Raw genomic sequence first — 14,401 nt, 5'->3', positions numbered from 1 at the left:
ATGATGGCCAATAAATGTAATCGTTTTTTTTTTTTTTTTTTTTTCTTCTTCTTCTTTATGTGGGACTAAGTAGGCATTACGAAAGGCCGTCACAAGCCCTCCAAAATAATTATACTTAGTCCTCGTAGATTTAGTAATTAGTACTCCGCCAGACTTGGGAAACAAATGCTTATCAGCTGGCACAGCAAGAAAGTCAAAGATGGAGATGGATGTGGAAGTGGAAGTGGAAGTGGAAGTGGAAGTGAAACGAGGGAGGAAAGAACTGTAAGAAGAAAGCTGAGGACATAGATAAAAAAGCAAGTGCACATTCCCATGGCCATCTTTCGTTCCCCACTCGCTTGCCAACCGCCAACCAACCCAAGGCCGGAAGACCCTTGGGATTTCCATGGGATTTGCCCACCTAAATTCCCCTCTGACAAGCTAAACCCTCCAGCCAGAACCTTTGCTGTACGTACAGAAAACTAACCTTACTTGACCTTTGACCTGTGGATGATGTTAGCTGTCTGGCTGGCTTGTCTTTGGCTTGTCTCCTCTTTTTGTGGCTGCTGCTCACCCACCTATCGATCTACCAGTACCAACTGAACATTGAAACTTCCTTCTTCCCTGTGTAGTAGTTTACCTTCTTCTTCGTCTTCTTCTTCTTCCCTCCTACTACTACTACCTGCGGCCGGCGACCTGACTTGATCGGGACGTCCTACCTACAATTACCACTACTACTACTACTACTACTTACTACTTGCCTCTCCCCAGTTCCCTTCTGGTGTTCTCTTCTTGTCTCATTCTTCTCCTCCTTCTCCACTTCCCGTCTTTCCTCCCGGATCCGCGTCTCCCCTCCTTCCTCCCCTTTCCCCGTCTCTCTCTCTTGTCTCTCTGTCTCTCTCTGTTCCTCCCTTCCCGTGGACGTTCAACACCAGAAGGCGGTCCCGTGACTCGTTCGGGGCTCTCGCTCTCCTACCACAGCTTCCCTTTTTCCCCTTCCACCCCGCCATTCTTTCTTCCTTTCCCCCCCAAATCCCTTCCTCCCACTTCATCCACCGTTTCTTCGCTCCTGTTTGCGCAGGCGGTGTGTTTTGGCTTCGTGCCTTCCGTCCGCACTCTTTACGGCTTTGCGTCGTGCGACGACGTAGAGCTACGCTCGGTGACGATCCAGCCAGATGGCTTCTACCGTCAATTCGGTGCCGGCTGCCAACAGTGCGTCTGGCAATGCCGTGAATCCTCAGAACCCCGGTACTAGACCTTCTTTGAGATCCAGTGCTAGTACGAAGGCTTCGGAGGGCGGCCGGCGTCAATCCGGTAGTCCTCTCGAGAGCGGGCAGAGGTACGTTGTGAGGTCAACATGTTATGCCTCATTCCTCCCAACTCCTTTCGACTCGTTTGCTTCCATTGCCCTTTCCTCACCGCTTGTCGCCTCACGAAATATGGTCGTTTGCTCTGTTACCATCCCCCCCTCCCTCTAAACCCTGTGCAGGACGGGTCTCGTCCTGCCAATGCCCTCCGTGGCTGTCGGGTCTTCTTGACGACTGTTTGGCGTCATTGTGTCCTCGCTTCCTCATTTTTCTCAACCCGTGTTCTTGTTTCACCACCAGACTCGTGCCTGATGAAAAGGCATTATCGTCTTCTCATACTCGTTGCTGATAGCCACGACATTGTATTGCGCATCGGCTAATCCATTTCTTTTTTAATGATAGACGCAGTAACTCCACCAAAGCTTGGTCTCACGGCGCAAACCCGATCACACAGCGGGCCTCGTACTCACAGCAGAACGGCAACATGTCTCACAAACAGTCCGCCTCTCCTCGACCGACTCCGAAAGAGTCCAACACCCCCGATAACCACGCAAATGACCGTCTTGTTTTCTTGTTTGCTAGCTTCATTGTAAGCTCAGTGTTCCAGACCCGGCATGTGTCAACGTGAAAGGCTTACGGTTTTCAGGGTTTGAATGCTACGATTACCACAAGAAATGGGGATAAATACACGGGAATTTTTTCGTCCTCGACGTTGGAACCTAGCGACTGTTCATTCGTACTCAAGATGGTGCAACGGCCCACCAAGGCGGATCAGAACAAGGCGAATGGGGTTAGTGATGTCTCAAGCCCGTATATGGGGTCGGCACCGGATCATAGCATGTCCTTCGATGTCAAGGATGTGGTCGATATTTCGGTCCCGAACGTCACCCCGGCCGATGTTACAGCAAAGAGCGCGAACGGTAAGTCACCGGGCTAGCTTGATAACGTTGATGGCCACTTTGAAATCCTAACGAAGTATTAGGGACTCCTGTAGGTTTCAAAACGGATACTGACATCTCCGGAAATCTTGCGATTCGCGAGCGGACCCTCAAGCGCTGGGAACCTGCCGCCGATACGGACGTTGACCTCTCACTCGAAAGCGCGCACAATTTAACTGGATGGGACCAGTTCGAAGCAAACGCCAGGCTCTTCGGTGCTACCAGCAGTTACGATGAGAACATCTACACCACTAGAATCGATCGGTCGGACCCTACCTATAAACAGAAGGAAGCAGATGCTGCTCGAATTGCTCGCGAAATCGAAGGCGCTACTACAGACAATGCACATGTTCGTGAGGAAAGAGGGCAGGTATCGGCAGATGATCATGATGAGGAAGCTAAATACAGCGGTGTCCGCCGTGATGAGAGGAACTTCCCGCCGCTTGTTTCGGGCCAGCCAAATAAGTACACTCCGCCAGCGCGCAGGCAAAACGCCGCTCAATCTGCCATGGCCGCGGGAGCTCCCGCAAGCTCTCTCAAACAGGTTCCTAGTGCCCCGAAAGACGCTGTTGCCGCCGGACCGCCCAAGGAGAATGGGCAGGCCCAGGCCCAACCTGCACCGTCCAGTATAACAGCAAGCTCTGCTGCCGATACGGAACAAAAGCCTGCCTTGTCCAAGACCACATCTGGTGCCCCGGCTCCCGCAAATGCTACTTCAAATGTGGAGGCCGAGGTGCTCGACTCTTTCCGACAATTCGCCCACAGTGAAAAGGCGAAGTTGCAAGAACGCCGTCGTAACCAGGCTTCGTATGATCGAACCATTAAGTTGAACGAACTTATGAAGTTTTCCAAGAACTTCAAACTGGCAACGCCAGTGCCCAAGGATTTGGTACCCATCCTAGCTAAAGACCCGCACAAGCAGGAAGAGATCATCCAAAGAGCTCAGCAGCACGCTGAGGAGAAGGTTGTGACCAAGTCCCCAGCAAGCGCTGAGTCGAAGCCCGCTGCTCGCCCATCTGGAAACGCTCGCCAGGAGAGTGGAACTATGCCGCCTCCTGCACAGGCTGACCGCCAGAACTATCCTCGGGGTCGTCAAATGTTTCCCCCAACCGGTCCGCATGCTGGACCGGGTGGGCGGCTTCCGCAGCAGCCCGTGCACCAGGGCCGTCAAGCCACTGGCATGCTCGGCCATCGTCTAGCAGATAACATACAGCAGCGAAAGGGAGCCGCGATGGGAACTGTTCCCGCTCCCTTGCCTATCAATGAAGTTCGCATTCCTCCAACTGGCCCAGCTGGCGAGCAGCCTGCTGTTACTAGCCCGAATAAGGTGCAGACACCAACCTCGTCCGTGTCGACCAAGTTCAACGTGAGGGCCCTGGAGTTTAAGCCAAACCCCGCTGCAAGTACCTTTACACCCGGTGCTTCGTCCACCTCATCTCCTTTCACCCGAGGACGCTCCGTCTCACGGACCACTAGCCCTTCGTTGTTCTTCGGGGCTAAGAAGCCAAGACCAATTTCTGAGAGGCCGTCCCTTAATGATCAGTTCAACCCCATTAAGCGCATGAAGAAGGAAAATGCGGAGTCAAATGAGAAGGGATTCGCCTTCAATGGAGGCATCCCGCCTGCTTACAGGACTCCCCCTACTTGGGATGCCGCTCCCGGAAACGAAGAAAAGACTTACCTGGAAATGTTTAAGCCGCCTGCTTCGGTGCCGGCCATCTCTCCCCAGAGCCGCTCTGCGTCCAATCCCCAGATGCCTCCGCCGCAGATGCCGTTCCAGTTCCCACAGAACACGCCCGGCATGCCTCCCACCACTGGTCCACCACACGGGCCTCATCTGCACCCTCAGCAGCATCATAATTCCGGGCCCCCACACTTTGACGATCCCCACCGCATGCAGATGTCTGCCTCGACCTCGCAAGTGTTCCCATCCCCCAGGTTACAGCACGGTTACCCGTCCCCCATGGCGCCACATGCACAGCTTGCATTTGGCCAAGCCATGCCACAGTTCTATGTCAGCCAGGCCGGCACACAACCTGGACATATGAGACATTACCCGGGCGGTCCCCAATTCGTCAACCCCCAACCAACCATGGGCGCTCCAATGATGGTTCAACAGCCGTCTAGTGGACCATACATGGGTGTTCCTCAAGGCGTGGCCCCCTATACACCCCAGATGCAGATGTATTCCCCAAATCCTAGCCACGCGTATCCCCAACATGTGCCACCGCCCCAGCCTCACAGTGGCTATCCCAGTCCCAGTCGGGGTGCTCCCATGATGATGCACCAGAACTCTCAGCCGGGTCAGCCCCCCCAACCGGTGATGTTCATGTCCCCTGGGCAGCATGGCCAGCCCGTATATCCGACGCAGCAGCCTACTCACAGTATGTTATAACGAAGTCAGAAGACCGTTGTGGGGTTAGGTAGCTAACTAGCATAGTGCCCCCAGTCCGCGGCAATTATCCTCAGCAGCAGCCCCATTTCCAGTCCAGTCCCCACCAAGTGCACCATTACCCACCCCACCAGCATCGGACACCGAGTAGCGGTTACAACCAAATGCCGCAGATGCCTCCCCAAATGCCTGCTCAACCCCCGTCTACTGTCGCATCTGGACCTCAACCGCAAGAGGCAGCGGATGAAGTGAAATGAACCACCCCCCGCTTGACAAGCGTGAGACGCCATATCGCTGGCTTAGCGACCTGACCCAAAACACCGCCGTTCCTCTTTGGAAATTCAGGCTTCACTTGGATGTGAACTCCAGTTGTTCACCGTTGGCGACTCAAATCGTCTCGCGTCGACCAACAACCTCACTATGTTTACCAAAGCTATCTGTACATTGTACGTATGCGCTGCGCTATGTGCACCGGAAGACTTATAGTGTTCCCGGTTGGCGGGTTGCGATTCCCTGCTGGTAAGCTTTCCTCGGTACCCTCGATTGGTTGGTACGTGCTAACCAAAGGCAGGCGAGGTGGCAGCTTCGTGTGAAGTACTGCAGTCAGATCAGGTGTGTATAGGAGTATAGCCATGGGCTATAAGTTGAGAGACCTCTGGGGATTGGTGTGTCGGCAAATAGTTCGGCATCCGATGGCCTTGTTGCCATCCTATGCAGGCCTATACTATACGGCTTCTTGGAAGTGATTTACGGAAGCCAACGAAGGGATTCCACTACGATAACTTTCCAAGTTACTGGGGTACTCATTGCTATATGCCAATGATGTTCTGGGATTTATTTTTTTCTTTTTCTCTTTTCCTTTCTTCGTCTTGCATGTCTTTTGCGTTGCCATCTCTACCCATGGGGAATCGGGCCGGAGGAAGAGGGGAGTTCTGATGGACAGCGACGGGTGGAAGAGGCCATAGCGAGTGGTATAGGAGACACGTTGCACAGTACGGGAGTGAGTTGTCGGGATGACATTGAGAGGATATGAGGGGAAGTGTTCTAGGGCGACTTGTTTTACGCATTTTGAAGGGGATGAATGACATTTATATAATCGAGCTTGATGCCTCTTGTAGACAGGACTCAGTATAAGTAGCGTAGCAACTACGCAGGAGCTGCCAGTCAGCACGACGGAAGTAGATAGTCGCAGGCCCTAACTAGGATAACAAAATTCCAACAACAAGCATCAAGTAGTGAAAGAGCATTCTCCTCAGGTCTTTTCAGTTTCTTATTTGGTCATCATCCAACCAAGAAAGACGCCGCCACCGCGGTACTCTACCCCCCAACCCAAAGCCCAACCACCAGCCAAAGCACCCAGAATCCACCGACCCCGAACCCATCACAAAACCAGAGTTTGATCCCTGCTTCACCCTGCCCATCCCTCCCATCCCGCAAATCTCCCATTCGGCAGTTAACTCAAAGAAAAAAAGAATGTACGCCGCAGCCATTAGTTTCTGAAATTCCTCATGGAGAAAAGCGGACCAGAAACCCCAAATTGCGGCTTGGAAACAAAGGAAGTAAATGTTTTGTTGTACACATGTCTCTCCAAGGTATAAAAAGCAACGTCGTGAGCCTCTCGACCAGAACCTTCATGCCTTTAACAAGAACTTGTGCCTGCCTTTATGATGGGGAGAAGAGCGTGAATGGAAAGTAATGGGATCAGGTAGCTGCGAGAGATGTCCCCATGATGTTTGCAATGGGAGGATGTTCGAGGAAAAGGGATTCTTTTTGTTGGATTGCTTGTGCTGGGAGTGTTGGTTGGGTTGGAAGGTGAGCACACAGCGGGGGAGTTGAGACGACGCTTTCGTATGGTTTTCGCGGTCTGACCTTTTACCAGGTGATCATCATTGGAGAATGGGTTGTCTCTTGTGGTTTGGGGTGGAAGGGAAGTGGGGGATTGAGGGAAGGGTTGTCTGTGACTGGAAGTAAATTGGGTCTGTGACGGGGGGAGGAGTCAAGTAGGAAGTTATGGGACGTGCCTTGTGTTAGCTCAGCTCGGTGTGAAGGGTTAGTTGGAAGTGAGTATTGATTGTTGACGATAAGATCGAAGAGAGCATCATGTAGGTATCAGTGTCGTTGCTGCTATCATTCAGCAGATGCGTCTGTCGTGGTAGATAGATATAGAAACAGGATAGCGTGTGTTGTATGTTGTTAAAGCTTAAGGGAAAGAAAGAAAGTCAAGCTCCGGCGATAAAATGGGGAGCTTTCCCACAAAAAGACCCTAAACCCGATTGGGGGCGGGGTACCACGGGCAGCGCCAAAGGGGGACAAATCCGTTGTATTATTCCCATGTCCCCCGATCTCTCTCTCCCTGTTGAACTTGGGGGCCGTTGAATCTCTTGTCGTTCTGTCTTGAACTAGAGATCGGTCGCATACGTGTCGTTTCTCTAAACCTTTCTTTCTTTCTTTATCCGTCCATATACCCCCCTTTCTTTTCTCCCCGCCGAAGACGTTCCTCCACTATCGCCGCTGCGGTGGTAGTTATCTTTAAAGACCAGCTAGTAGTAAATCTAGCTGCCCCCTCCCACGACTGTCTGCGCCACCCACACCAGCCATGGATTTCCTCAAATCTGCCGTCGCATCGGCGATCGCAAAGGGTAGTTCATTCCCTTACTCACTCGGAGACAGAGTCGACCTCTCCGACTCGATCTGGACGCTACACAATGCTACGAAACGGGTATGAGATGTCATGCGGACCCGCGGAAACAAAACCCCCCCATGGGGCTAATGCGATTGCTGATCGGCACTTGGTACGTATAGGAAGACGGTTCGCCCTGCAGCGTCTTTACCTTCGATATTGCTCCCAATAAGTCCCGTCTACCGTTGGCGAAGAATGCGGTGCGCAAGTCCCGGACGCTGAGACATCCCGGGGTGATTAAGGTCTTGGATACGATCGAGGTAATTAGGCATATAATAGATCATGCATTGTATGTTGTATGGACTGAATGGCTGACCGGTTATAGACGGAAGCTAGCCTTTACATCGTCACCGAGCGAGTCGTTCCCCTTGCGTGGCATGTTAAGCGAAGGAGTCTGAGCGAGGAGACGTCCAAATGGGGGTTGTATACTGTGGCGGTATGTTGTGGTTATGGTGGTTGTGGTTGCGATTGTGATTGTCCTGACGTATGTGGCTCTACAGTCTACGCTCAAGTTCATCAATGGAGATGCGGCCTCTGTTCATGGTGTTGTCAGAGCCTCTTCGGTATTCACAAGCGAGAGTGGGGAATGGAAGCTGGGTGGTTTCGACATTTTGAGTTCGATGAATGATGAGAATGCGGTCATTTATGTCGGTTTATCTTCGATTACATGACGGAAATGCGGTCTTACTGACAGCGCTTTGCAGACATATGGTAGTCTCGTTCCTGACGCCGCTCGATTCACACCTCCGGAGGTCGTCAAGAGCGGATGGGACACGATCAAACGGAACCCGCTGACTGCGATTGATTCTTACGGGCTTGGAATACTAGTTTACGAGGTCTACAATGGCAACTTCACTGGCGGGGACCAGGTGGGCAAGACGACGAACATCCCGCCCAGTATGCATCAGAGCTATAAACGCCTGTGCACGGCGAATCCCAAACTGCGCCTGAGCCCTGCCCACTTTGTTGAGCAGGGGAAGAAGAGCGGCGGCTTCTTCGAAACCCCACTTATCCGGTTGACGGACGATATCGAGAGTTTGGGGCTCAAGAACGATGCAGAGCGAGAGGAGTTTGTCAAGTGAGTCAATGCTTTGTTATGAATAGGCTGCCGCTAGTGGAAGCTTACTGAAGTAGTGAGCTTGATGAGCTGTCTGACGACTTCCCTGAGGAGTTTTTCAAGATGAAGGTGCTTCCAGAGTTGCTAAAGTCAGTTGAGTTTGGCGGAGGCGGCCCAAAGGTACTGGGAGCTATTCTGAAGATCGGGGCGAAGTTATCCCAGGAAGAGTTCAACTCGCGACTTACGCCTGTCGTTGTCCGACTCTTTGGGAACCCGGATCGAGCGCTGCGGGTCTGCTTGCTCGATAACCTCCCTGTGATGATTGACAACCTGCCTCAAAAAATCGTCAATGACAAGATCTTTCCTCAGATTGTGAGTTCCAACAATCCCCGGCAGGGCTCGATGCTGATTTCATGTGCTATAGACCTCCGGCTTCACCGACGCCGCACCCGTCGTCCGAGAGCAGACGGTCAAGGCTGTTTTGCCAATTATCAACAAGCTCAGCGACCGTGTCATCAACGGTGACCTGCTCAAATTCCTCGCACGTACCGCCAACGATGAGCAGCCAGGAATCCGTACAAATACCACAATCTGCTTGGGCAAGATAGCTAAGAACCTCGGGCAAGGCGTGAGTGGCCCTCCCTAGAAGCCTCATACGCAATGCTGACCAGATACAGTCGAGATCCAAGGTCCTTATTGCGGCCTTCACCAGGTCTCTTCGGGATCCCTTCGTCCACGCCCGGAGCGCTGGTCTGCTCGCTCTTGGAGCGACGTTGGAGTTCTTCACCGAGGAAGACTGCGCGACAAAAGTGCTTCCGGCTATCTGCCCTTCCCTTCTGGATAAAGAAAAGTAAGAACATTCACTTTTTTCTCTCATGGATCGGGTCTAATGTTTCATATAGGATGGTCAGAGACCAGGCGAATAAGACACTCGACCTGTATCTCCAGCGTATCCGGAAGTACGGCAGCACAATGGCAGACACGGTAATTCCTCCGGCAGCCAGTGCAGATCCGACAAAGGATACAGCCCGTATCGGCACATCTAACGATAAATCATGGGCTGGATGGGCGATTTCCTCGTTCACCAATAAGCTCACGGCGGCCAATGGCGAAATCGAACCCACCGCCAACGGTGCTAAACCGGTTGAGCCTGAACCAGCTCGTCCAGCTTCTGTTCCCCGCCCAACGAGGGCGTCATCGTCGGTGCAGAAAGAGACACTACGGCCTGCAACTCAGTCTTTGAACCGGTCCATGTCGGAGCAACCACCAACTTTGGCTAAAGAAGAGGATGATACAGAAGATGTCTACGACGCGTGGGGTGCAATGGACGATGATGAAGACGAGCAGCAAGTAGAAGAGGACCCGTTCAGGGCGACAGCAACTAGCAGTCCAACAGTTTCTGCTGCTGCACCTGCCCCTGCACCTAAAGCAGCCCCCGTTCCGTACGATGATGGCGGCGAGCCGGACTTTGCGGGTTGGCTGGCCGCCCAGTCCAAGTCAAGGAAGCCATTGCCAAAGGGATTGAATAAATCCAGTCCCACCTCGGTATCACGGCCATCTAGCCGCAGTAGCACGGCTAAGCCCAGGACCGTTGTCGCACCAGCGAAGAAGATCGACACGACACCTAAAGACACTGAGGAGGACGATGGTTGGGGAGACGCTTGGGATTAGCAGTATAGATCCTTAATACCCGCATCTTTCTGTTCATCGGGGTACATATTCCTTTGCACTATATCGTGATTATATTCTCATCTTGCGACATATCCAAGGCATCAAGGCAGGGGAGTTTGGGCGCCATGCAGTATATAGTCGGTTAATTGCTTTTTCGTTGCTGCTGCATATGAGTTGCGATAGAATAGAATCAATCATTGCAGACATGGTTATATACAGCTTGGTTTTGACAGTTAATAAATCTGGGGCAGCCCACTAGAAGTAAACATGAAACGCCGGGTAGCGGTAGGGGGGGAGCACCGTTAGACGAATCGATAGTTGAGTGGAGGAGAGAGAAATATTACTAGTCAGTCTGGCTTGAGGATCGACTCGATAAGGCGGAGGGGTGGCGCCAATCAAGCGCCGGCTGCCCCGTGATCACATCCGCTGCTGATCCTCCGCCGCCCGAGACACTTCCAAGTCATCTTGTCTCTCCCTCCACCTGCCGGCCATCCCGTTCTCTGGCCTTTTGAATTCCTGATCATCTTACTCAAGAGTAGGACTTAACTCTCCTACGTCTGCCGTGCGGTTCGCTCGCTCGTCCGTGCAGTGCCAGGGCTAATTACTGTGCTCAGAATCTACTTAATCCTGCTGCCTTCCAGCGTCTCCGTACCTGAGTGTGTCCGGGAAGGCTGGTGGGTGTTGCATATCTTCCCATGCGCGATGGATGACGGGTTACGAACCTGAAGGTCAACTCGGTCCGTGATTTTGATTTCACACTTTCACAACAATATCTGTACTCGCTACAATGGAATCCGACGAAGCTCCTCCTCCGCCATACTCTGCGGTCGACCCGTTACTCGCACAAGCAAACAGCCGAAATGCCGCTGCGACTGCGGAAGTGAATCGTGTCCTGCTACGTCTGCGTGGGGGGGAGACAACCCTAGGCACCTCGCCCTCAAGTCCTGCGTCCAGCTCCGCCAGTCATGATTTTCCAGCATCCTCCGCCAGCTTGCCTACCCACTTCACATCTGCTGCGGAATACTTCGTGGAGCGACCGCCTCCGACTTCAAGCCGTCAGGGGGACATTGTGGAACATTGTGTAACGATCTTTCCGCGCAGCCAATCAAAGGATATCCGGCGTCGACCTCGTTGTTGGACCGCGCAGAAGACGGAAGACATCACCCAGCAGGACTGGGACGTTTTTCTGAGATACTTATTTCCACCGCATCTGGGTCTAGCGTCTACTTCGGTACAACTGCCCCGTCAAGTCAGAGCAGAGATTCAGCGTGATCGCAAGGATCGGCCCCAGGAAACGGATGAAGAACGCAAGAGACGGATTGCTGCTGTGATAATGGAGTGGAATCAATACTTCTTCGAACCCCGCTCGGCTCGTGTCGTATATGTCTACGTGATGGACCCTCAAAGTGCGCCGCGATCATCTTTGTGTCCTAAGTGTTGGCCGGCTGCTACAACACGAGAAAACCGAGTCGCCCAGGCGTCCGACGCTGGTCGAGGTCGCTTACAACAGTCGCCTGTGACACCAACAGCTGCTGAGCAGCCCGGTGCGCCTCCAGTCAGTGCTGTTTATACACCAGGGCCATATGCCTACCCACAATATCCTACCCCTCCTACACCTTACGCACCCTATGGGCATCCTGCGCCATACAGCCCTGCTGTGTATCCGCCTCATCCCGCATATCATTACCCCCCTCCACCACCGCCGCCGCCGCCGCCCGGTCACTACCCTCCTCAGCCTCCATGGGGCTGGACTGCTCCCCCTTATGGGGTTCCTTACCAGGATCCAAGCATGTCAAAGGGAGGAGGACCCTTAGATTGGATAGCGTCGTTGGCCTCGCAGGCCCAAAAGTATGGAGAGCGCTTCACTGAGCAAGCACAACATTATGGAAGGCAGGTGGAGGAACAGGCTCTTGCTCACAGTCGCTGGATCGAGGAGCAGGCCGGACTTCAGGGACGAAAGGTGGAGGACGCCTTCACAGGCTTTGTCAGTCCATCTCGCGATGATTGGATCGCGAACCAACCCCCTAAGCCAGGGTACGTACAGAATAGTACTGCGCATACACCTACGACCACGCCTACGGCTACGGCTACGACTACGACCACGACAGTTACGCCTCAACGCACTACTCCAGCTCAACCCGAACGGACTCGCCGGGCTTCAATCGACTCGGAGGCATCCGACTTGTCTTTCTCTTCGATTGATTCCCTGTCAACAACGTCCGAGCTCAGCGCCTCTGATCTGGCCACGGTCCGCGCGCAGCTTTTGTCACTGAACGACCACCACGACCGGGAGTTGTACGAAGCCGCCGTGGGTCTGCGGCGTCAGCTTGACGTTCTACAGCAGTCGCGACGCCAGAACCGTACATCTGGACGAAGCGGCTGGCGCCACGGCTGGAGGCGATGGGACTCGCCAAGCGAGCAGCACCAGAAGCAGTCAGACAAGCGAGCGGTCAAAGAAGAGACCCGAGCCACGCGGAAAGCATTCCGAGATGTATTGCGTCGAGCGCGAGAAGAGCAACGCGAAAAGCGGCGGCTCAAACGCACCCGCCGGCGTCAGGAGCAACGAGCACGTGAGGTGCAGAGGGATGGTGCTGAGATACCACTCGAGCAGCACATGCAGCGATTGGAGCTTGACACGAATCGTGAGAGCCGCTCAACTGTGCAGTCTTTCACCTCCATTCCATCTCCGGCGCGGTCCCTGGCCGAATCGGATAGTGAAATTAGTTCTATCAGCACACCGAGCACATCAAGTAACGAAAAGATGCCGGTCAAGGGGAAGAGCGAGAAGTCGGCAATCGAAAGGAAGCCGTGCAAAGAAGCAGAGAAGTCATATGAGAACGACAAGAAGGGCTCCGATCAATATAATCGGGGGGCGTCACGGCGCAATTAGTGGGCCATGGCCAGGACATCATTATCTGAAGAACTTTATGGGACGATGCATGATCATAGCGGTGTTTATATTCATGGAAGAGACTGGAATCGGGATTCTCTTATGTATTTATTACTTTCTTTATCATACCGGCGTCAACCCGGGGTACAATGTGGTCATTAGCATGCATTTTCAACATGAAACTTAGAACCATGCAACCAACCAGTTCCATACCAATACCAAGCAAGACCCAAGATCTACCAAAAACCATCGTATAACATCTATTTTATACAAGAAAAGACAACCCCACTCTTTTCCCCCAGAACCTAGGACCATTTTATAAAGAAAAAAAAAGAGAACTACTAAGAAGAAGCCTGCGCCTCATTCTTCTCAACCAAATCCCCAACTCCCAACCCACGCCCAACCTTCACCTTAACCATCTTCTCAGTACTTTCCTTCTCCTCCTTCTTCCCCAACTCACCCACCTCATCACCTTCATCCGCATCCTTCTCATCTTTCTCCGCCCGCTCGCGATCCTTCCGCTCAATCTCCGCCCAATTGATAAACATGCCCGACAGGTCCATGCGCATCGCATACGCATCCTCCCCATCCGCATAGTACTTGCTCTCCACACTATCGACCTGGAATCCGAGAGTATCGCGGTAAAGATGCAGCGCCGCTTTGTTGGATACGCGCACGTGCAGGGACACGTATTGTGCGCGGTGGCATTCGGCCATTGCGCGTTCTATACCCACAGAGAAAAGAAAGAAACATATTAGCAATTACCCCAGCAACATACGATAGAACAAGAGCGAGGGGGAGAGGGGGTATATATAATAAAACGTACGAGACATCCTCATCAACCTCTCCGCAATCCCCAAGCGTCTATGCGTCCTCATCACAGAAATACTCGTGATATGTCCATGCGGCACCCCATCCGTCGGCTCCTCCTCCATCTTCGCCAACACGTACCCAACTACCTTGGGATATTGTTCTGCGGCGCTGCCGGCTCCTTGGCCTCCTTTATTCTCGGTGGTGGTATACTTGCTGTAGCCGTTCTTGGGTCGCACCACGGCCACGAAGGATAGTTGGGGCCAGGTCAGTGCATGGTACAGGTAGTATTTTAGAAAGTAGTTCTCGGGGAGGTTCGTGATGTTGCAGGTTTGGATCGAGGGTAGGAGGTCGATGTAGGAGGGGTAGCTGCTGAGGGGGAGGATGTCGACCATTTTGGTTGGATTGGGGTTATCTCCCGGAGTGGGGGGATTGGGTTGGTATCGGAGATGGGATTTGGGGTGGGGGTTGAGGTATGGGGTTGTGGATTGGCCCCTGGGTGTGGTGTGGTTGGGATTGAGTAGCTTGTTGTTGTTGTAGTCTACTGTGTAAAGTGTGGTGATGATATTGAGAGCGGAGTTGGTTTGGTGGTGGTGGTGGTCAGCTGAGTGGGCGCTAGCTGGTTTGGGTTAGAGGCATCGGAGTTACTACTTTGTCGACGGAGTATATTGGGTGCT

The 14,401-nt window shown here is 53.0% G+C and overlaps 5 protein-coding genes across 5 annotated transcripts; 3 read left to right on the top strand and 2 right to left on the bottom strand.

The window, feature by feature from the left end:
- The first annotated feature begins 1,614 nt into the window (after positions 1 to 1,614).
- On the top strand, positions 1,615 to 5,074 carry BO85DRAFT_180529 (putative PAB1 binding protein (Pbp1)). The gene is made up of 4 exons (XM_025654347.1): positions 1,615 to 1,875; positions 1,933 to 2,206; positions 2,269 to 4,608; positions 4,665 to 5,074. The coding sequence occupies exons 1-4, from the start codon at positions 1,771 to 1,773 to the stop codon at positions 4,871 to 4,873; spliced, it is 2,928 nt and encodes a 975-aa protein (XP_025518798.1). The 5' UTR covers positions 1,615 to 1,770; the 3' UTR covers positions 4,874 to 5,074.
- Positions 5,075 to 5,219: 145 nt separating this feature from the next.
- On the bottom strand, positions 5,220 to 5,683 carry BO85DRAFT_456578 (uncharacterized protein; the record flags this gene model as incomplete). Its single annotated transcript, XM_025661457.1, has 2 exons — positions 5,220 to 5,335; positions 5,506 to 5,683. The coding sequence occupies 2 exons, from the start codon at positions 5,681 to 5,683 to the stop codon at positions 5,220 to 5,222; spliced, it is 294 nt and encodes a 97-aa protein (XP_025518797.1).
- Positions 5,684 to 6,987: 1,304 nt separating this feature from the next.
- Positions 6,988 to 10,225, top strand: BO85DRAFT_414147 (COPI-interacting protein CEX1). Its single transcript, XM_025657634.1, has 9 exons — positions 6,988 to 7,335; positions 7,419 to 7,556; positions 7,622 to 7,732; positions 7,797 to 7,943; positions 8,001 to 8,374; positions 8,431 to 8,725; positions 8,778 to 8,981; positions 9,031 to 9,203; positions 9,256 to 10,225. Exons 1-9 carry the CDS (start codon positions 7,213 to 7,215, stop codon positions 10,022 to 10,024), a joined length of 2,334 nt encoding a protein of 777 aa, XP_025518796.1. The 5' UTR covers positions 6,988 to 7,212; the 3' UTR covers positions 10,025 to 10,225.
- Positions 10,226 to 10,499: 274 nt separating this feature from the next.
- Positions 10,500 to 13,328, top strand: BO85DRAFT_446029 (uncharacterized protein). Its single transcript, XM_025659404.1, has 2 exons — positions 10,500 to 10,559; positions 10,639 to 13,328. Exon 2 carries the CDS (start codon positions 10,812 to 10,814, stop codon positions 12,912 to 12,914), a length of 2,103 nt encoding a protein of 700 aa, XP_025518795.1. The 5' UTR covers positions 10,500 to 10,559; positions 10,639 to 10,811; the 3' UTR covers positions 12,915 to 13,328.
- BO85DRAFT_180399 (peptide alpha-N-acetyltransferase complex A subunit ARD1) lies at positions 13,126 to 14,393 on the bottom strand. The gene is made up of 3 exons (XM_025654346.1): positions 13,741 to 14,393; positions 13,426 to 13,638; positions 13,126 to 13,360 (listed from the first exon to the last, which is right to left on the bottom strand). Exons 1-3 carry the CDS (start codon positions 14,117 to 14,119, stop codon positions 13,338 to 13,340), a joined length of 615 nt encoding a protein of 204 aa, XP_025518794.1. The 5' UTR covers positions 14,120 to 14,393; the 3' UTR covers positions 13,126 to 13,337.
- Positions 14,394 to 14,401: the final 8 nt, after the last annotated feature.

Source organism: Aspergillus piperis (assembly GCF_003184755.1).
Source record: "Aspergillus piperis CBS 112811 unplaced genomic scaffold BO85scaffold_3, whole genome shotgun sequence".
In the NCBI taxonomy this organism is placed as follows: Eukaryota; Fungi; Ascomycota; class Eurotiomycetes; order Eurotiales; family Aspergillaceae; genus Aspergillus; species Aspergillus piperis.
The sequence above is the reverse complement of the archived record's forward strand: the minus strand, read 5'-3'. Positions and strand labels throughout refer to the sequence as shown.

Excerpts from the sequence above, each read along its gene's own strand:
- BO85DRAFT_180529 (XM_025654347.1), top strand. The coding sequence starts at position 1,771 with ATGTCTCACAAACAGTCCGCCTCTCCTCGACCGACTCCGAAAGAGTCC. Across the intron at positions 1,876-1,932 it reads TCTTGTTTGCTAGCTTCATT|GGTTTGAATGCTACGATTAC; the intron begins GTAAGCTCAGTG and ends TACGGTTTTCAG. Across the intron at positions 2,207-2,268 it reads TACAGCAAAGAGCGCGAACG|GGACTCCTGTAGGTTTCAAA; the intron begins GTAAGTCACCGG and ends ACGAAGTATTAG.
- BO85DRAFT_414147 (XM_025657634.1), top strand. The coding sequence starts at position 7,213 with ATGGATTTCCTCAAATCTGCCGTCGCATCGGCGATCGCAAAGGGTAGT. Across the intron at positions 7,733-7,796 it reads GGGGGTTGTATACTGTGGCG|TCTACGCTCAAGTTCATCAA; the intron begins GTATGTTGTGGT and ends GTGGCTCTACAG. Across the intron at positions 8,726-8,777 it reads ACAAGATCTTTCCTCAGATT|ACCTCCGGCTTCACCGACGC; the intron begins GTGAGTTCCAAC and ends CATGTGCTATAG.
- BO85DRAFT_446029 (XM_025659404.1), top strand. The coding sequence starts at position 10,812 with ATGGAATCCGACGAAGCTCCTCCTCCGCCATACTCTGCGGTCGACCCG.
- BO85DRAFT_180399 (XM_025654346.1), bottom strand. The coding sequence starts at position 14,119 with ATGGTCGACATCCTCCCCCTCAGCAGCTACCCCTCCTACATCGACCTC. Across the intron at positions 13,639-13,740 it reads GAGGTTGATGAGGATGTCTC|AACGCGCAATGGCCGAATGC; the intron begins GTACGTTTTATT and ends CTGTGGGTATAG. Across the intron at positions 13,361-13,425 it reads GGAGATTGAGCGGAAGGATC|AAGGAGGAGAAGGAAAGTAC; the intron begins GCGAGCGGGCGG and ends GAGTTGGGGAAG.